Consider the following 21,775-nt stretch of genomic DNA (forward strand, 5'->3'; position numbering starts at 1 on the left):
GGGTGTGAGCAGTTGATGGTGATTTCCGTGCCCTCGGGGGTTTGTGCCAACGGCTCCTGCTGCACCTGGGCTCTGCCCGCAGCCACTGCCAGAGAGATAAAGAAGAACAATATCAGAATTTCTTTTTGTCCTGTGAGTTGTTTCTCAGAAGAAATCCTGCAGAAGCAGTCAGGGACATACAGAGATGATGAGGAGAAGAGTATCCAGAGGATGTCAACACGTGCAGTAATAGAAATGTCAATCACTAGTGGAGACATGAATGTGTGAATAATAGGCAAAAGAAAGACAGAAAGACAGAGAGGAAAAGAAGGTGCAGTGATAGCTGGACAAAGAAGAGAGGCGTGAATTTTCTGAGGGGATGTGGGATGGTGTAGAGGGAGCAATGGATAGGAGGATGATTCAGGGACAGAGGTCCGTGAAGAAGCCAGAAGAGACGGCAGCCTCCAGGGACCTGCGTGGCCACCCCAGCCCCAGCCCCGGCCCCCACGTCCCCCGCCGCCAGCCCCGCGCACCGAGCAGCACCGCGGCCAGCGCCGCCAGCCCCGCGCCCCGCCAGCGCCGCATCCCGCCGCTCCGCCGCCCGCGCCTCGCTGCCCCCGCCAGCCCCGGCTCTCTGCTCCGCACGGGCCGCCTCCCCTCCCATCCCCTCCCATTCTCCCTCCCCTGCCCTCCTCCGCCAGCTCCGCCCCGGGCCGGGCTCAGCCCCCTCCTCGCACAGCACCAGCACAAGCAGCAGCACAAATCCCTTTGGCATTGCCAGACACAGCACACAGCTGGGGGCCAGCCCAGACACCCCCGACACGCCATCGGAAGCACATCCACTCCGGGACTGGCAGCACACGGTCGGCGCCATTCAGGAGCCTCTCTCCCTGCCCACCAGGCAAACCTGCCCCTCCTCACCTCTGCAGCGCTGCTGAGAGCAGCAGCCTCACGGCTGGGGAGGGGGCACGGGGGGCTGCCAGGCGTGCTGAGGCACTGCCAGTGTTGCTTACACTGAGGTCAACTCAGCATCCAAGCTGCAGTGAAACCGGCCTTATTGGCCCGAAATCAGCAGCAGCGGAGCGAGAGCTGTGGACGGACAGCAAGAGAAAGGCTCCGGAGGCAGAACCTGCATTTCTCTGCCTTTTCCCTGGACACAGCTGTAGGGGGCAGGTGCCGTCAGCACTCAGCTGCACCCACGCGCCTTCTGACCCTGGCAACCTGCTGTTCTGTGGAGTTCAGGGCCAGAGCAGAGGATGATATCCCTGGAATAGGTAGCAAATGAACTTCCCATGAGGGACACACATGGACGGACACACACACACACACACACACACACACACACACACACACACACACACACACACACACACACACACAAACACTCACAGACACAGGCATGTGCACACCAGTGTGGAATCACACACAGATTTGTCCCCCCACATGTGTCTATGCAAACCCGTCTGCTCCAAGAGCACACAAGGCAGGAACACACAATCAGCCATGGACTCTGCTGAGGACAGCTGCAAAAGACCCTGGTACTCAGTCCAGTTTGGAGCTGGATACTGCTGCAGGATTAACAGGCGCTGTAATGTGGAAACCATTCTTCAAGAAGATGTCGTGACTGACCCAGGGCGAAGTGACCTTGTCCGCGCAGGAAGCGAAGTAAACAAGGCCATAAAACTTGAGGGGTGTCACAGACCAGGATGTTTAAGTACGATAAAGGGACTTGAAAGAAAACTCAAAAAGACCAGCTGTGTATTCAGAACTAACCAATCAGATGCTGTTTGAAGTGTATACTCAGATATATATACTCCTCTGTAATCAATAAAGTGAAGTTCGTTTTTGTACCTGCATTGAGAGTCTTGACCTGATTGCGGCAGGATACCTTACAACTTCACGATATGCCTATAAGTTTGTTTTGTAAATAAAAAGTATTTTATTTCTCAGAGTCAAATGTCTTAAAATGGCTATGTGGCTGCACCAGGGCAAAAAACATCTGGGCAGATACTGGTTCCAGTTGTGTGAGGTGTGAGATTAAACACACAGGGTTTAGTCTCTTGGGGATAAATACCTAGGTTTTTAATCTGTTTGGTAAGAAAACTAGTTTCGATTGCACTGGTCTGTTGTATCTGGGTTCAAAATACACAATACATAATAAATATATATGGTTCAAAAGGCTTAAAGAGGTAGTTAGAACCATCTACTGACAAAAGATTTAATAAAAATCCCCTACAGTGCATAAAAGAACAATTCTTCTGTAGTTTTGTCAGTGGTTATTCTTATTTCAAAAATCCAGGCATTGGGAAACAGATAAATAGCCAGGAAACACAGGATCTAACTAAAAAAAATAAACTTTTATTCGAATAAAAGGGAAAGTTCACTGAACAAGTCTCACTGAGGTCACTCAACTCAGTGGAAATTGCAGCCTCCTTTTATCCCCTTTGCCCGGAGTGCTGGTCCCTCCCTGTTCCTCCATTGGCTGAGATACTCCAGAGTTACAGCCTTCCCGACATGCCTCCTGTGTGTCCCACACTATGTGCTTATTGGGTGGCTCTGAAGGTCACTGACATTGTTCAGAATGGAGGACATGGCCACCTGATCCTTCTCTATTGCTGGTTGGTGCCCCATGTCTGGGCAAACTGCACCTCTGTAACTGACAACTGACCAACCAGGAACTTGTCACTTCTTACTGCGAACTGTGACTACACTACAAATTTTGCAAGAACACCTACTTATTCCTAATAATCCCTTCTTTTTCTCTCTTAGAGTTATAGAATCATAGCATCAGCCAGGTTGGAAAAGACCTCTGAGTTCATCAAGTCCAACCATTGATCCAACATCATCTAGATCAAATGGTTACTAGAACATGGCACTGATGCCACATCCAGTCTCATCTTGAAAATCTCCAGGGATGGTGAATCCACCACCTCCCTGGGCAACCCATTCCAATGGCTGATTACTCTCTCTGTAAAAAAATTCTTCCTAATATCCAAGCTAAACCTCCCCTGGCACAGTTTTGGACGGTGCCCTTTTGTCCTACTGCTGGTTGCCTGGGAGAAGAGACTGACCCCAAACTGGCTACAACTTCCTTTCAGGTAGTTGTAGAGAGTGAGGAGGTCTCCCCTGAGCCTTCTCTTCTCCAGGTTAAACAACCCAGCTCTCCCAGCCCCTCCTCATGGAACTTGTGCTCCAGTCCCTTCCCCAGCCTTGTTGCTCTTTGGATCTGCTCCAGCACCTCAATATCCTTCCTGAACTGAGGGGCCCAGAACTGGACACAGCACTCCAGGGGTGGCCTCACCAGCGCTGAGTCCAGGGGCAGAATCACTTCCCTGGTCCTGCTGCCACACTGTTCCTGAGCCAGGCCAGGATCCATCGGCCTTCTTGGCCACCTGGGCACACTCTGGCTCCTGTTCAGCTTCCTGTCAATCCAAACTCCCAGCTCCCTCTCTGCCTGGCTGCTCTCCAACCACTCTGTGCCCAGCCTGGAGCTGCCGGGGGTTGTTGTGGCCAAAGGGCAGGACCCGGCACTTGGCCTGGTTGAACCTCATCCCGTTGAAATCAGCCCCTGGATCCAGCCTGTCCAGGTCCCTCTGCAGAGCCCTCCTGCCTTCCAGCAGATCAACACTCCCCCCCAGCTTGGTATCTGCAAATTTGCTAATGATATACTCAGTCCCCTCATCCAGATCATCGATAAAGATTAAACAGAATTGGGCTCAGCACTGATCTCTGGGGACACCACTGGTGATCGGATCCCAGTTGGATGCAGCACTGTTCCCACCACCCTCTGGGCCCAGCCCTCTAGCCAGTTCCTAACCCAGCACAGAGTGCCCCTGTCCAAGCCATGGGCTGCAGCTCTTCCAGGAGTGTGCCATGGGAGATGGTGTCCAAGGCTTTGCTGAAGTCCAGGCAGACACACCCAGAGCCTTCCCCTCATCCACCAGGTGGGTCACCTGATTATAAAAGGAGATCAGGTTGGTTAGGCAGGACCTGCCCTTCCTAAACCCGTGCTGGCTGGGTCTAATCCCTTGTCCATCCTGTAGGTGTTGTGTGATTGCACTTAGGATGATCTGCTCCATAACCTTGTGTGGCAGTTTGAGCCACATTAGAAATCTAAAATCCAATTTTCCAGGCTTCCCCCACACCTTCTCAAAATTTATCCTAACACCAGAGAGAAACTTTCAGGCTAGAGGCTTCTGTAGGGGAAGGGGGAAGTATATACATTTATTTACACAAATAAATATACTGTACAAACTAAAAACAGATTTATTACATTTCTGTCTGTCAGTCCTTTCAAGCCCCACCTTTTAACTACTTTAGTCCAGGAGCAGCTTTTCAAGGCTGATACATAACAGAGTCTTTGCCGTGGGAGTGTTCTGGGCTTGAACGCTCCCCCCTCACCAACTTCCAGCTGCTTGTTGCAGTCTCTCTCCTCATGAAGTCCAAGAAGATATCTTTGAGTCCTTGCTCTTCTGCTGCTATGTGATTTCTCTCTTTCATACCTTGGTTCGTAGGCTGCTGCAGTGTAGTTCAGCTTATCAAGCATCTGTGTCCTGGAATGTTCATTTCTCCTCGGGTTTTCAGCTGTCCTGCATTTTAGTTCATGGCAGAGACATCCTCCGGGCCCCTCTCTCTCTCTCTGGGGTCCATCTCCAATTTTTGCCTGGGATCCTTCTCCCTAGCAATCGAGCCTCCTCCGGCCCGTCCACCTGGCTCTGCTCCAGTGCTGAGCCTCACATCCACTCTCACTAAACAGCGAGAGGGAAAAACAGCCCTCCTCTACAGCTTGGCTGCAAAGGTGGGGGGGAAGGAAGAAGAGGGCCTGGCCGCAGGGCCTACCTCTCTCTCTCTCTCCCACTTACCAGTTGTTTGTGAGTCGTGTCCCTCACAAACATGCACTCATTCCAGTGCTGTCTCCAACTCTGGCCTAGGCAGAGTTAGGGGGCCGCAGGGCTCCCCTCTTCCCCCCAGAGGGGGAGAGAGCGAGCCCAGCCACCCCCTGGCCTTCTCTACCTACGCGCAGCAGACACCACCAGCAAAACAACCAAGATTGCCCTGCCAACAGCTTCCGGTGCTGCGATATATGATTTTGAGCAGAAGCGAACAACATGGATGGTGATTGGCTCTCCAGGGAACATTGTCCTGGCACCCAATCACCCCTGAGCCCCCCTAGCCTCTCAAGGGGGGCCAATTTCAAACTATGACACCTCGCCAGGCACTGAGGTCAGGTTGACAGGCCTGTAGTTTCCCGTGTCCTCCTTCAGGCCCTTTTTGTGGATGCGCATGACATTCGCCAACTTCCAATCATCTGGGACCCCCCCAGTGAGCCAGGACTATTGGTAGATGATAGAGAGTGGCTTGGCGAGCTCTTCCACCAGCTCCCTCATCACCCTAGGATGGATCTCATAGACTTGTGAGGATCCAAGTGGCTCAGCAGGTCGCTGACTGTTCCCTCCTGGATTACAGGGGGTCGTTCAGCTTCCTGTCTCTGTCTACAAGCTCCAGAGGCCACTTGTCCTGAGGACAACCTGTCTTACTGTTGAGAACTGAGGTAAAGAAGGTGTTAAATACCTCAACCTTTTCCTCATCTTTGGTGACTATGTTCCCTCCATGTCCAACAAAGAATGGAGGTTTTCCTTGCCCCTCCTTTTGCTATTGATGTATTTGGAGAAGCACTTCTTGTTATCCCTAACAGAAGTGGCTAGATTGACTTCAAATTGTGCCTTCGTCTCTCTAATTTTCTTTCTGTGTGACTTAACTGTACTCCTAAACTCTTCATGAATAGCTAGCTCTTTTTTCCATAGTCGGTAAGCTCTCTTTTTAACCCTAATTTCCTTCAAAATCTCCCTGTTCAGTCAGACCAATTGTCTTCCCCACCGGCTTGCCTTTCAGCACACTGGGACAGCTCCTGTGCATTCTAGACTTGCTTTTTGAAGCATGTCCATCCCTCCTGGACCCCTTTGTTTTCAAGGGCTGTTTCCCAAGGTACCCTCTGAACCAGTCTTCTGAGTAGGCCAAAATCTACCCTCTGGAAGTCCAGGGTAGAAGTTTTATTGATGGCCTTCTTTGCATCCCTGAGTATTGAAAACTATTATTTCATGGTCACTGTGCCCCAGATTTCCACTGACCACCACATCTCCCACCAGCCCCTCTCTGTTTGTGAACAGCAGGTCTAGCAGGGCTCCATCCCTGGTAGGCTCATTTACCAGCTGGAGCAGGAAATTATTCTCTAAACACTCCAGGAATCTCCTAAACTGCCTCTTCTCTGTTGTGTTGAGTTTCCAGCAGACATTCAGATGGTTAAAGTCACCTACAGGAAAAAGGGTTGGTGATTTTGAGACATCCGCCAGCTGCTTGTAGAATAATTCATCATTCTAGTTGGGTGGTTTGTAACAGACTCTCACTGGGATGTCAGGCTTGTTGGCCTTCCCCCTGATTCTGACCCAAGGCACTCAACCTTATCGTTACCGACTTCAAGTTCTACAGAGTGAAGAGACTCTCTAACATACAGAGCCACCCCTCCACCTCTCCTACCTTGCCTGCCCTTTCTGAAGAGCTGTTAACCACCCATGCCAGCACTCCAGTCATGAGAGTCATCCCATCATGTTTCTGTGATGGTGTTCTTGAAAAAGGGAGTATCATTTTCTTGATAATTGTCTCTTGATCCACTTACTTACTTAAGATTAAAGTTTCTTGAGAGTGAGTAATTGATAATTTTCTTTGGAGCATTATCTTCAGGGCCATTATTTTCTGTCCTTTAGTCACCATTTCAGGATCACTGGGCATCACTACTAATTGCATTGCCTTTATCACGTGTGATAAGTTGCATAAAACAAAGGATTATACAAGGCAAGAAATCAAGGTAGCTAGTTCACAAAGAACAAGAAATAATATTTTCTTTATTCCCCATCCGACAAGAAGCATAAAAACATATCAATGTCCCACCCTTTCCAGGTTGAATTGGGTCATGGGCTAACTTCCAAATTTCTTTTGTTATCTGTTTTACTACTTTTCCATTGGCATCGATTTACAGGCAACAATTTGAATAATTTGATTTTCCATATACCCCTCCTTCCTCTGCTAATAAATAATCTAAAACTATTTGATGTTACAAGCTGGCACTTCTCATCTGGGTTACTTGATCTGCTAACAGATCTAAGGTGGTAGCCGTTTGATTAGTAATATCTTCTAAACCAGCTTGAAGTCTAATTATATGATTCAAATTATAAATAGGGTCTCTTGCTCCATATATTAATTCCTTAGGATTCCAAGTGACTTGTCCATAACATTGTATAATTCTCTTGGGGGGCCACTCATCCTTTCCCCATTTTTGAGAACGTCCCCCAACCAAAGAGACATCAGTTGATCATTTTTCTCTAATCAGATCACCATATATTTTGATTCCTAATCTGTCTCCTTGAGCTTGTGGTAACAAAAAGAACAATGGTCTAATATGTCCTACATAATGTATCTGTGTCCAATCTGGGGGCAATCTTCAGTATGCATGTTGTCCACAAATCCTGCCTTTAAGCAGCCAGGTTCTATTGGGAAAGGGACTGTCTCAAGTTTTGTTGTCTTTTGGGACATGAAAATTCTCTTTCCCTAACGGTTCCCCTACCACATTTATTATCTCATGACTTACTCATCTTCTTGTGCTTTTATTTGACTCTGTGAGGGCTCCTGACCACTCTACATAGAGCTTTCAGGCAAGATAAGCTTCACATAATTCCTCACAGAATCGTACTGTTAATGTGAAATTTACTTTTCTTACCCAAATAATTCTACTCATAACCTGGGCTTTCTTCTTTGAAATTCCTAGGCAAACATCCTTTGTATGAGGAAGATATCACAGAAATACAGAATGATTGAGGTTGGAAGGGACCTCTGGGGGTCATCTGGTCTCCCCTGCTCAGGTAGGACTATCTGGAGCTGTTTCTCGAGGACCATGTCCAGATGGCTTTTGAATATCTCCAGGGACAGTGGTTCCACCCCCGGAGATATTCAAAGGCTCTCTGAACACAATCAAATATGGACACAATTAAATCTCAAGGAGAATATAGATAGTACTGTTAAAAGGTATTGTACCAAAGAGTTCGGCTTAGAATCGTCCTCCATTTTTCTGGTATCTCTGGTTCCCTCACTGGACAATTTGTTTTTTTCTGATTTTGGGATAATTCCAAATGCAAAGGTGCTAGTTTTAACAGAGAGTATTTTACTGTGGAGCACAATTTCCCTACAAAAGCTTTCCTTAGATCATATGAGCTGGGAGAGCTGCAGACTCTGTCCTCTTCTGTGGAATTAGCCACACTAACACAATCTTACTATTGGACTGTACAAAAGCTCCCTATTATGGGGTTTATTCTGGAAACAATTCTATTCTCCTGTTTTCTTAAGATCTATGTCCTGTAATTCAACTATGTATGCAAATGTAAAGTGAAAAGCCACTGCTCAGTGGGAGGCAATGAGGAGGCCTCTCATGAAATGAGTGGCTGAGGTCGATTAAACACTCACTGTCAAAGATGTCAGGAAAAGCAGGTTTAATAGAAATTTGCAAAAGCTCAGCAAAGTCCAACAGCAATGGTCACTCTATTTATTAAACATACACAGGAACATCGAATTAGAATTAATTTAGAATGATTTCTGCAGAGAAGGGGGGGGGGGCAAAAAGAAGGTAGAGTTGTTAGAGAGAGACCATCCCACTGAGTCACAAGGTACAGAAAGGACCCCCTTGTTTTCTCAACTGCCTCTCAGGGGAGGTGTGGATCGAACCATTCCTAGTCCCAGACTTGATCAACAGTTTATGCAAAGGTTTTTAACAGCACTCAATCATTGAGCTTTCCCTCCTGTCCACCTGATTTCAGCATTTTTCTCTAAGGGAGTGTTCTTAAAAGTTAAATCTGCCTGAGAGATTGGGAAAAGGTGTGGAGTGTAAGATGAAAACGTTCAGAGTGTCATCAGAAAATCAGGATAAAAATACTAGTGAGCGACTCCCCCTGATTTACATTATGGTGGTAGGATGCACTAAACAAGCATTTTACTGGATTTGGATTTGCCAGGCAAATTTCACTTCTCTTCTGCATAGGGTGAGGGTCTTCCTCCAGGGGTCTGCAGGGTCTGAGGGACAACCTGACAAAGCTTAATGAAGCAGACCTTGCAATGTTCTCTGCAGAGCCTGTCTTGAAGCCATCAGTAACTCAGCCAGTATGAGAAAAGCCTTATTTCTCCTCCAGGATGTGGTGAACTTGTTTTTCCAAACAAGGGGAGGGTTAATCTTGCACGGTGCAACTGAGTCAGAAATGTTGGCCACAACATCCTGCCCGTTGCTTGGGACAAAAAGGTGAGCTGGGGCATGTGTGTGGTGGGGTCTATTAGTTCATAACCAAGTTGCTGTGGAAACTATCACCCCATCAAACATTCACATATTATTTCCTGTTGGCCTCTTCCTCATATCACTGAGTGGAAAAAACCAGCATGTTTTCTTCTCTTCTGCTCTGTGTGTTTTCCTCCCTCATGCTTTCAGCAAGCTATCTCTTAATTGAAGCTTCTGAATGTCCCAAGAGATACTTCCCTGCACAAAGTCTAGAAAAGACAAATCCAGCCAACAGGAAATCTGGGTTATCAAAGCTGTATTTCTAATCTCAGTGGTCATTAGGACAGTTGGGTTTCAGCAATGTCCATCCCAAATTCATAAGAAAAAGCACAGAACAAACCACAGCATTTTGGTCAAGGAAAATTTTATTTTCATCACTATTACAGGAAACTAAAATGCATGTGGGATATATTTTGCAGAAGAAATACAGGTTTAAGAAAGAAATTCTTCTATGGTTGAACATTATCTGTTTGAATTGGATCACTTCAGATCCAACACAGGTCTTCTCAACCACAATAGGAAATTATTGTTAATAAAGCGGTCTAAAAACCAAAGCTATAAATGGCAACTATTGTGCCTGAATTGTCTCTGCAGTAACACACCAGTTCTACAGACAGTAACACAACATGCCTGTGAAACCTGATTTAAAATGTTACATAGCTCTCTATATATCTATATGTATTGATAGTGAGGATTGGGTTTTTCTACAACTATTGAGGCAGGTTGGACATTCCTGTGTAAATGCCAGAACAGTGGGGAGATCTACTCAGCAGGAGGATGAGGAGAAATGCACTCTCCTCAGTGCACAGAGAAAAAGAAATAGCAAAAGCAGTTACAACTCTTAAATCTAAATTAACTGTCTGGGCAGGATTGAACAGCATCAAATGTCTAAAGGGGAAGGGGCTGTGTTGTGTTCTGGGTGCTCAGTCAGCAGATGTGACACTGCTTGTCCAGCCCGTTGTGCTGCTGGTTCACGTTCTTTCCTGCAGTTCTTCAGGTCCCTCTTGCCTTGACTCCACATGTCTGGAAGAGCAAAGGGTGTTTTAAACCACATTTAATGCAACTGGAGCAATAAACCACTGTTTGAGAGCTGTCCAGTCAAGACAGGTACACTACAAAACTAGCTGGACTATCTTTTGTGCCTCTTTGGACACTTTAATTTGAAAATCCCCCCTGCCTCCCCTCTCTTTAATCCCACAGGTTTGTGTTTTGGGATCCTTGCTTCTGAATCCCTATTTATTTGGAGTTTTCTCCAGGCTTTGTGCTCTGGCACTTGAAGTAGTGAAGGAGGTACCTCTTAGGCTCTTCAGGCAATACCTGAGTTGCTCGGGCAAAGAAAATTTAGGAACCAGCCACCAAGAACTGAGCTCTGGATATAGAAAAGTGTTGTTCCCTTTGTCACGTGGGAGGCAGGGTGGGCTTCTATTAATTGTTTTATTTTTTGGGAAGGGGGCCTGGTGTGGGCGCTTTTTGTGGGTTTTGCTCATCGTTGTTGTTTTTTTCCCCAGAAACCTGCAAGAGCTATTCAATGGAATCAGGAGCAGATGAATAGGTGTCGTTACCTGTGGGGTTAGAGAAGTACACACAGACAGGCACATGCTTCCAGTATCTCTACAAATCAAGCTGAGTGCTTCCTTACCTCAGAAAAGAACCAACTTGATACTCATGAGTGTATTGAAGGCGATGCTTTTTGCCAGCAGGACTCTCAAACCCAGCACAGCCACAGACAGCATGTTCACTCTCTGCACTGTGGTACCTGCTCAGGGACAGCAAAAAGAGGAGAGAGACCATAGCCTAAGTCTGGATGTTGGGATCTTGGCAGAAAGTGGAAAAAGCCACAGGTAACAGCTTCAGGGAAAGGAACAGCAGCAGAGGAAGAGATGCCAGAGAACATGGCAACACCAGGGGAGGAGGGTGTCTGTCTCCATTGCTTTTTACTTCCTGTTGCTTGTGTGTTCCTACAGCAGCAACCTTGAAAAAGCAGCTTGTGTTTGATAAATATGTCATAATCTGCCTCCTCTCCCCTCGAGAAATTACCTTTCTATGCATTTATCCCCCAACCAGCAATGTAACTTCACAATCTGTTTCGGTCACTAACCTTGGGCAGAGGTGTCTGTGCTGTTGCAAACCCTGTTACTGGGCCTCGTTACTGGTTCTTCAGCCTCCTTTTCTGTAGAATGATAAAGAAAAGGCATTTTAACCCATATCCAATTTTTAGAAAGTATTAAAAAACTATTCCTACGGCCCTTTCCACAGGGACATGTGGGAAGTAGAGTCTGGGGCTCAGATGATCAGTCATTAATTCCAACATAAATCTGAGGAGACAATTTCTCCCCGCAGTTGCAGGAAACAAAAGAATTTCTAGGTTGTTTTGTTTTTATATTTTGTGCGATTGTTTTTGTCATCTTGAAGGTCATTCAAATAGGAAAAAGTGATTTAGTAAAAACCAAAACCAAATCACACCACCAGTTTAACTTTTTGTTGGCTTTAGAAAGGCTGTTTCAGGTTGTGCTCCAGGAGGTTTGCTGCTGCAAATAAAATAAACTCCCATTTTAAAAAAATGGATTGTGCCTTCTCTCCTCCCCCATCAAAAGAGAAGTTTCTCCAATTTATTAAACAGTTGAGACCATTTCTTTTAGATGCTTTTAAACATCTTTCATCTTTCCCTGCTTAAGTACCAACTGTCTCTCTCATTTCTGCTGCCCACCCTGGGCAGTGCAGACTATCAGGGAAGAGCAGCACCACAAGACACTGTCTCCACAAATACGTTCCAGCTGTGCCCCCAAGTTGTACCTGACAATGCTGTAATGGTGCCAATGTCCAAATGGGCCTTGCAGGTCACCTCTGTGTCTTTTGTCACACTGACCACCTTCATTGCACTGTACAGCCCCTCTGACGCCAGAATGGGTGTGCTCTGTTCATACACGACCTCATCAGAGGACATCTCCAAGCTGATGTTCTTTGTACTGAAATTCCTTGCCAAACAAGCTGCTTTCCCAGTGCTGCCTCCTTCTTCCAGTTTCTTTGATTTCATCACAACGACTTGTGGGACAGAATGTTTTGGACTGCCTGTAAAAAAAGTATGGTTTGGGCATGATGGATTTTACTGCAAGCCTGCCTGAGAGCTAAGTCATGAAAATTAATAGACACACCACCTGGGACTGATTTGTAGCATTATCAATGACCAACTGCCTTTTTTTTTTTTGCCATTACTTCTTGCTGTTGTTTCCAAAAGATGAAATTAGAGACAAAAACAGTGTATGAGAGCAGGTATTTTATAGAAGATTTAATTCCACAGAATCTCAGCTTCCTTTTGCCAAAGCTGGTGCCTGTAAGTGAATTCTTCATTTTATAAATTAAGGACCTGCAAAGGAGAAGGGAACTTTTGTGCATGTCACTCCAAGAGTCCAATTATTCTGCTTTCTCAACAATTTAATTCCAAACAATGTCAACTCTATGAGGACTGCCTTGCATATTCGTGAGACATGAGGGAATAACTGTTTTTCCCTTTACTCTCCCTCCCCTCCCCAAATCTCCTGTTGTGGTTGAAAGGTCCAACCACAGCAGGAGTGGCAGGGAGAGCAGAGGTCAGTTTGTTGCCTCACTGCTGTGCGAGGTTCCCCCTCTGAGTGACGTTACTTGCAGAAATGAAGTCCTGCTGCTGCAGGGGGGGACAAGGCTGAGCTTTTCCATAACAAATGCTCAGGTGCAAGAAGGACTTCTGTCTGTAAGATGGGAAAGTAGGAGAGAAGCAATCAAAAGTCTGTGAATTGTATATCTCCACACAGAATCTCAGAATCACAGAATGGGTTGGGTTGGAAGGGACCCTGAAGGCCATCTGGTTCCAGCCCCTGCCATGGGCAGCGATGTCACTCACTAGTTCTGCTCCAGAAGTTCCTGACAAGGCCAAGAACTTTCATTGTGGGGGAGGTTTTCCCCCCTAGACATTGCACAAGGTGTAAGACATTCCAACCAGTCTGCAGGCGATGAGGAGAGAACAGGATTGGTCCTTGGTTCAACAACTCTTGTGCCTGTTCCAGAAAGTGTGACCATTCTCACCCCTGTGCTGTGCCGTGTCGTCAGACCCACGGCTCCGGAGCAGTGGGAAGTGTAATGCAGAGTTTAATAAACTGATTGGAGGGAAAGAATATCCTGGGGTTACAAACATGATGTTCATGGACAAATCTTACAATATTCCTTCGAGTAGTGTAATAACCTTCAGTGGTGGTCCTTTAGCACTAAAATACCAACAAACATCAAGACATGAAAACGAGAGTTTAGAATCTAAAAGATGCTGACAACTTTTCACAGGATTTGAGATCTGTCAGAAATTTGGTTACTCTGAAATGTTAGATGTATTTTTTCAGTTTTGAAAGAATTTTAGAGTTGAATTCCCCTGGAAATACATGAATGACAAGAGGTTGACAACTGAAACAGACTGAATTTCAATGGTATAGCAGAAGCCTTCTCTGGAAATTTCCTGTAAGACATACAAGATTGTTTAATTTGCAGGAGATGCCCTTAAAGAAAGCAGGTAGTCTCAAAAGGAGTTAGTAGCCAACAAATCATTGTGATACCATGAGGTTTAAAAGAAAACCAAAATATCTTTGCTTTCACGTAACCCAGACATGGATAATCCAGCATGATTTATGTACCAGTGTCAGGACTAATTCAGATTAGCCATTTGAATTATAGTAAAAATATGGAAATGAAAGGAATCCTCTATCATCCTTCCTTGACAGAAAGAGTTTAGATACTTAAGACTCAATATCTTTTACTGTCAAACATAATCTGAAAGTCTTTGTGCAGCTTTGAAAATATCTCATCTTTAGCTACAAAAAGAAAATCATTAACAGCACAGAAAGAATAGGTTTTTCTTCAAAAGGATAACTTGGCATTCCTTTGCCCCTTTGGAAGTGGACTGAGACTGTTCCAAAACAGACATTTATTCCCATGCAACATCTCCTACAGGCATGGGCAGATATTAGGCAGCACCTCAGGCAGTCCCAATCCCTTCTGAAATGAGAGCAGGGTGTTTTAGGAATGTAAAATGACATGAGACATTTTTGCAGCACTATAAAGACATGCAGATCTCTGAAAGCACAGCAACAAGTCTGTGTTATCTTCAGGATAACACAGAGCAACCTGACAATCTCCTCTGACACCCCAACACTCACATTCCCATAGGGTGGGACATCCACCTTTTTTGTACATCAGGAAAGTCCAAATAAAGACAGGAATAACAACTATGGCTTGTTATCATCCCTACTCTCCACACCTGTGTTTTCAAAGCCCAGACAACTTGGGAGCCAGTTGTCTTTCATTCTAGGAGGTCTTGGATATGAGGCACCTGTGAAAACTGAAGGCCAGGGATATTTATCCTCCTTCCTCCTCTGTCTCCAGTGGAATTGCTTCCCTGGGGACACTGTGAGTGTGGTACCAGTGTCAAAACTTCTCCAACCAGACAGTTGAAGGTCTGTCTCAAAACTTCTCCCCACTGTGAGCTCTCCACTGAGCTGTGCATTCCTGCCCAGAGGGAGTCAGTGAAGATCACTGGAGAAGAGGAGCCTTCAGAGTCAGTTTGGGCCAGAGTGGTGTCCAAACTGGGAATAAATTGTAACATGTTCAGTAGTGCACACCTGGTGTTTGGGGATCATGGAATGAAGGTGTTACACAGAGTTAGGCCAGTTGTTCCTGTGAAACCTTCCTAAGCAGCTCCAAGCTGAGGATTTGGCTTGAAAGCCTGGCTGGAGAGAGAGAGTGCACTCAAGGGGTTATTGCAGCAGAAAATTCTTGCAGTGAACCCAAACCATTAGATTCCTTTTTCTTCCCCCACCTTAACTGTAACACAATTTTAGAAATAAATAAAACAAAGTACTTACTTGGTACAACTGTGATGGTGGTCCCTGGTCCAAATACAAGCTTATCATCCTCACACTGCTAATACTCATTGCAATAAATCACTCTTTCCACATGATATTCAAAAAGGTTGTAAAAACAGGAGATGAAGAGCCATACATTTGTCCTAATTATCCATGTATGCAACTTCTTGAGGGTGTCCAGAGGGTGTCTTCCAAATTTGGAAAAGGAAAAACAACAATTAAATAGTTCAGTGATTTCAAATAGCTTGATCAAGTACAGAACTTCCAAGTTCACCCTTTCTTCAATCTTTTAGAAACCTTGTGAGTTCTATCTTTCCAGGATAAACAGAAATATAAAAAGATTATTCTATTTGTCTCTTTAATCATCACAATCACTCACCTCTTTTCCTTCCCAAAATATATTGCCTTTTTACCTTCTCTGGGTTTTTGTACAGGGCCCTGTGCTGTTTATATCATTGTGGCCCGCCAGCCCCTGTACACAGTGGTGTATTTCATTGCAAAAACTGCCCCTCTTCCACTACACAGAATTTTGGATTATACAGGGAGTCACGTGACTTCTCAAGTGGTTCAAGACCCAACATACCACATGAAGAAACACAATATGGCTTTGAAGGAACGGTCTAAGAAAATGATGGTCCTTTGTTATGTAAGGCACTGTAGCCATGGGAGTGACTATCAGAGATTAAAGGAGCTGTTGCAGAATTATCAAATCTTTCATGATGATCAACTTGTGCAGCATTAACACAATCTGGACCTTGATGGCAAAAGATGGACTCCACCTCTGAGTCTCTGCAGCTTCAAGAGCCCACTTCTCCCTTTTCTACCAAAGGAGAGGCAGGTTGAGTCTGTGCCCATTAGGATGGGAAATGGAGGTTGCCATGGTGACAGAGGCTGGGAGCTCCTGGCACCAAGGTGAAGGCTCTTGTTTCACATGAAGATTTGCAGCCACAGAGTAGACTCTGTGCTGTCTTGGCAAAGGAGGAGCTGGGAGCTCTGCCGAACAAGGTGTCTGAGCCCATCGCCCAGGAGCCACACAGGAGCACCAGAAAAAGTGGTGAGTGACAGCAATGGAAGGCTCCAAGCTGCTGGACCAGTCATCTCCTTGCCATGGACTCAAACTGGGGTCACTTTTAATGGACCTGCTCAACTTATTGCACCTGCAGTCCATTACCCCTCCTTCTCTTCCTTGGGGGTATTAATGACAGTGCCATGGCAGTCCTGGGAAGTAGCAGGCAGGCTCTGGGAGTGTTGGAAGGAATGGGTTAAGAGCAGAAAAGAGGTGAGGAGGATTGTAAATCACTCACGTGACCTTGCAGTGGAGAATAACCCTTGATTACCCAGAGTGAACTGCAGCCCATGACCCTCCAGCACGGACAGAGTTCTGGGGGGCAGCTGCCCAGGCTTATTAATTTTCAATGTATTTTCATTCTACCTTTCCTAACTCTTTCTGGACCTTTGAGCATTTCTGTCCTCAATGTCTGTTTTCATGAGAAAAAAAAAATCAGTCTATGTTTAAGAATTGTCCAGAAGTTATTTTGGTTTAGTTGATGCTGGTTTAATGGACTCTGTTTCCTTTAATGTGTAAAGTTGCTTATTTACTCAGCTATTTTATTTTTAGTACTTTTTGTTTGAGTGTGTGGGGGGTTTGACCCCACAAAAATCCAGTCTCCAAGCTTCCCCCCACAATTTACCTCGACACTGAAGAGACATTTTCAGGCAGGCACCACTCAGTATAGGGGGAAGGGAATATATATACAATTTATTACTATACACAAATAAATACTATAGGCAATTATATACAATATTAACAGTCTCTACCACCCCTTGAGCCCTCCCTTATCAGTCCAGGAGAAGAGCTCAGGCCGATAGTTAAACAGTCTCTCTCTCTCATTGGGGTATCAGGGGAAGGCGCTCTTCTGCACCCCTACCAGCCCTCAGCTCTTTGCTGAGGTCTTATCTTCATCATGAGGCCCAAGGAGATAGCTCTGAGTCCTTCCTCCTTGGTTCATGAAGGTTTCCTCCCCAGAGAGTAAGATGTTCCATTCTCACCCTCCAGGTTGCAGGCTCTGGGTTTCTACTCAGTTCTTTTACCCCAAATAGTTTTAAAGTCCTTACCCAGAAAAACCTGCTTGTTTGGCTCTCTCACTCTTCTTTAGCTGCTGCAGCTTCCAGTTTCAGTAGTCCACGTCCAAACCCAACGTAGAGCACCTCTGAGCCCTCTCTGGCCCGTCTCCAGTTTCTGCCTGGAGTTCTTCCAACTGTTTGCAACAAATCACAACTGTGAGCCTCTCTGACCCATCTCTTGGCTTGGCTCCAGTACTGAGCATGCCTTAAATCCACACCACCACCTTCCCAGGCAGTGGGGGAAGAAAAAGAAAGCCCCCTCACCTTGGCTACAGGGTACCCAGTTCAGTTATAACCATCCCAAGCCCTGCCATCTAGCTGGGGGGGCCCTGCCTCTCCCCCTCTTACCTCATGGTTGTGAGTCTCTCTCTCCCTCACAACACTCTACGCTGCCTTCAGCCCTGGCTTAGCCAGGGCTGGGGGGCCCTGTCACCCCTCAGCTCTCTCACACGCTCTCAGACACACATGGTCACACACTCCGACACTGCCAACAACTTCCAGCTGTTGTTGATGTCTAATTTTCACAGGAGCGAAAAAGAACAGCTCCGACTGGTCCCTCAGGGGGAATTCTCCTGGGACCAATCACCTCTAGGCCCAGGGCCCCCCTGAATCCAGGGGGGGCAGTTCAAACCAAGACAGTGCCATTTTTCTAAGGGTCATGTGGGTATTTTCTCTGATTATATGCACCATTTCTCCCCTCAATTTCTTTAATCTTATGAACTGATTATTTGACCACTGAGTTGTCTGTGGTTCAGAGTTTTGATTTATTTGTATGTGCCTTTCACTGGGTTTGAAGGTGGTGAACATCTGGTTATAGTTGACTGAAGTTGGCTTTTAATTTGATTTTTATCTTACTTTTGTGATTTTTATTAGTGGTAACTTGGAATTGTGGAGCAGTTTCCTAATCCTCAGATCCAGTTCTAGGATACAAAACCAATATAGCATTATTTCATCCTGTTTGCATTATCATTGTCACCAAGTGTATTTCTCATTTGTAATCAACAGTTTTTAATCCCAGTGCTGCTATTTTCCATTGTTAACACGGGCAGGTTCATCTGCTCTTCCCTTTAGTGTGTCAAATTGTTTTCTCCTCCTTATTGGTTCACTGCTCCGGGAAAGCTGTGGAATGTGCTGATGTGATACCTTCAGCCTGGCATGACAAAGAGAACAAGCTCAAAACACCTCCTGCAACAGGCCTGGGCTCACACAGGTGCCTCTCACACACCCTTCACTCGCTGGCAAATCTTCCCCAGCAGGGAGACCTCGCCCTGCTCGTCCCTGAGATCTCCGAGGCCGTTAAACAGCCTGTTCCCATTGCAGTGCCACAGAGCACAGCTGTGCTCACAGCCTCCCACGAGCCACACGCTTGAATCCCTTTGGCTTAAAGTTGAGTTCTGCCGTTCTTTTGTCTATGTCTGTCCCGGTGCAGGCCCTCCAAAAAATTACTGGAGGTGCCCCAGTACTGTCAGTGACATGTTGGAGAGGATGTTTGTGTTCCACTACATGATACTGAAGAGCCCTCCTTGAGTTCTGCTTCAGAGGAAATGGGAACAGAGGGAGTCCCCCTCTCCTCTAGAAATGTGTCACAGGCAGATGAAGATACATTTCAGAGGTTGTTTGAATTCCTTCAGTCCTTGATGAAAGGTTGACACTGCTGTTTTGCAGAAGAAAGTATCCTGGCCCTTCCAGCATAATTCTTCTTGCTCCCTCCAAAATCTCCACTTGTATTTTAACAAAAGTTTCTCCTTTTTTTGGTGGGGAGATGTGGGGGGGACCAGCTCACTCTGAGCCTGTTTTCACACACATCCACCTGATTTCATCACACATTTACAAGAGCCTGTGTCCGTGGATTTTTATTGATGGAGAGCTGGTTCTGGAACACCTGGGTCAAGAAGGCAACTTTTCTCTTAAAGGCTGTGCTGGAAATTCTATTCTTCTGTGGACAGAACCATCCCATTCAACCTTTCTTCCAAAACAGATGTTATTGGTCATGGATTCTCTAGAGACACTATAAGGGATCATAGGAAACTGGATATTTAAGGTGAAACAGTAAGTCACAACATTCCCTGTGGAGAGGACAGGTAAAAGCAGTGATTTGAAAAAGTGAGCTACAATGTCTGTTGGGGGAAGTCCCTGAGCTGCTGACACCTACAAGAAAAGAGGGTGGTAACAGAAGAAATAAAGTGGCCTTTCCTTTGTATTTGTAGCCTTTGCAAGACATTTGACAATGGCCTGACAGTCTCCTGTGTTGAATGGCTCTTAGATTAATCCACTGCAGCAATTCTTCCACAGAGCCAAATGGGGGGCAAAGTCTGGGGACAAATGACCCTCCGGCATCTTCAGCTCTTGTAGAGGATGCCTCGGGCACTGTGCCCATGTGCACAAGCACATGGATGCATTTGCATGGGTCTCCAAATACCTTCCCTGAAAATCTACACTTCCAAGTAAAGAAATGAGTGGTCAGTCCTCAGAATAAGAACACCTGTGTTTATTCACATGGAACCAAAGACAGGAGTGCAGAGAAGGAATTTTTTTAATCATCTCCTGGGAAAAAAACATCTTGGCAGTGCAGTTCCTGGTGCAGGGCCACTCTCTTCTAAGATACAATTAATTTACTATGGTTATGGGCTGCTGCAACATTCCTGTGAGACTCCCTAAACAATATGAAGTGTCCAAATGCAGTTGACTTCTGCCTTTCCATGTTAAAATTTTAACTCATTCAATGCTCATTTGTTTCTTTGTCATGGTTTCACCACAGATGGCAACTCAGGACCACACAGCTGCTTTCTCCTTTCCCCTTGGTTGGACAGGGGAGAGAATTGAAACAGTAAAAATGAGAAAATTCATGGGTTTAATAAAGAACTCAACAGTTTAATAAATAAAGCAAACACTGTGAGTACAAGCAAAGCAAAGCAAAGAATTCATTCACTAGTTCCATCAACACCCAAGAGTTCTGCCTACTCCAGAAAAGCACAGCAGTTACATGGAAATGCAAATGCCATCACTCAATGTCCCCCCCTTCCTTCTTCTTCCCCCATCTTTAAATGCTGAGCATGATGTGATATGGTCTGGAATACCCCTTTGGTCAGTTGGGGTCAGCTGAACCAGCTGTGCTCCCTCTCAGACTTTGTGCACCCACAGCTACTCCCCGGTGGGTGGTAGGAGGAGCAGAGGAGGCCTTGACTCTCTGTCAGCACTGCTCAGCAATAACTAAAACACCCCTGAATTATCAACACGGTTTCCAGTACAAATTCAAAATATAGTCCCATTCTAGGTACTATAAAGAAATGTACTCCAGCCAGAATCAGCACATTATTTAATAAAAGCAAAGAAACAAACAAAAACAAATCCCCAAACACCCTGTTTCCCTGGCTCTTTCTGCCTGTGGGAGATACTGAGAAGGATAAGTTAACAACATGTTCGTGGTTTGGGGTGTGCTTGTGGGAGACTGCTGCTGTTATTGCTACTGTTGCATCTGTTTCTGGGAAAAGACAGCCCAGACTAGTCTTGAGAAGTCTGGGAAGAGTCTTGCCTTGCAGCAACCCCAAAAGACCCCACTGGATTAAAGCCCCTCCTTCCAGTTCTGCCCTGGCCCTGCCTGTGTTTCAAGTACTGTGCCCTTTTCAAGTTCTCGAGTGCTGCAGAAATAGGTGGCCGTGTCTGCAGCTGTTGGTGAGAGCACTTCCAGCAACAGCTGGTTCCTGGAGGGGTCTGCAGAGCTGGTGACTCGGGTCTGGAAGGATGAAGCGATGTGCTGGAGCCCTGTGAAAGGATATTGCAGCACTATGTGCTGCAGCTCTTTGCCAGGAGTCTGCCGGATCCAGTCCCATGCATAGCTGCTGTCGGTGATGGGGACACCAGAGATGTGACAGGTAAGCGAGACAGACTCTGACATCTTCCCTCCTGTGGGGCCTGAGGCCTTTGTCTGCACTTGGGAAAGGCCACCTGCAACCCCAGGAGACAAGGATGAACAGACAGGAACAGCTTAAGCAGTCACTTAAACTGCTCCACCACATCCCTGGGTTTCTGCTTGTGATCTCCAGGATCCAGCATCTGTAAACACACACACTTGCCAACTCTTGCTCCCTTCAGAATCTCAGATCTGAGAGAAACACAAGCTTCCCCCTTCTCCCTTTGAGCTCCCTAATGACCTTCCAGAATTTCCCCATTTCCTCTTTTCACCCCTCAGGGAGCAAAACTCATGAGCTAGACTGAGTGAACATGAGCCCTGCCCAAAACCACAGCAGGGCTGTTCACACCTCACCATTTGCACTGGGTACCCGTAATACTGGGAACCAAGGGAAACAGGAAAAGTTGCTTCTAAAGGCAGTGTGGTGGGGTGGGAGGTAAGTCGACAAGAGACATGAGAAGAAAACAAGCATAAGGGTTAGAGCTCATTAGGGGACAGCAAAAGGTAGGA

General features: G+C 46.0%; 2 long non-coding RNA genes and 1 gene segment (V, D, J or C); all 3 read right to left on the bottom strand.

The window, feature by feature from the left end:
* On the bottom strand, positions 1-885 carry LOC135402987 (uncharacterized). The gene is made up of 2 exons (XR_010425279.1): positions 513-885; positions 1-85 (listed from the first exon to the last, which is right to left on the bottom strand). It is a non-coding gene; the product is annotated as an uncharacterized LOC135402987 (long non-coding RNA).
* An 8,811-nt stretch (positions 886-9,696) lies between these two features.
* Positions 9,697-15,744, bottom strand: LOC135403172 (T cell receptor delta constant-like). The segment is given in 5 exon segments: positions 9,697-10,372; positions 10,989-11,105; positions 11,448-11,519; positions 12,143-12,418; positions 15,232-15,744. Coding segments are annotated over 3 exon segments (429 nt in total).
* A 4,078-nt stretch (positions 15,745-19,822) lies between these two features.
* LOC135403173 (uncharacterized) lies at positions 19,823-20,977 on the bottom strand. Its single transcript, XR_010425323.1, has 2 exons — positions 20,182-20,977; positions 19,823-20,145 (listed from the first exon to the last, which is right to left on the bottom strand). It is a non-coding gene; the product is annotated as an uncharacterized LOC135403173 (long non-coding RNA).
* Positions 20,978-21,775: the final 798 nt, after the last annotated feature.

The sequence above is a fragment of the Pseudopipra pipra genome, chromosome 26 (genome assembly GCF_036250125.1).
Source record: "Pseudopipra pipra isolate bDixPip1 chromosome 26, bDixPip1.hap1, whole genome shotgun sequence".
Taxonomy (NCBI): Eukaryota; Metazoa; Chordata; class Aves; order Passeriformes; family Pipridae; genus Pseudopipra; species Pseudopipra pipra.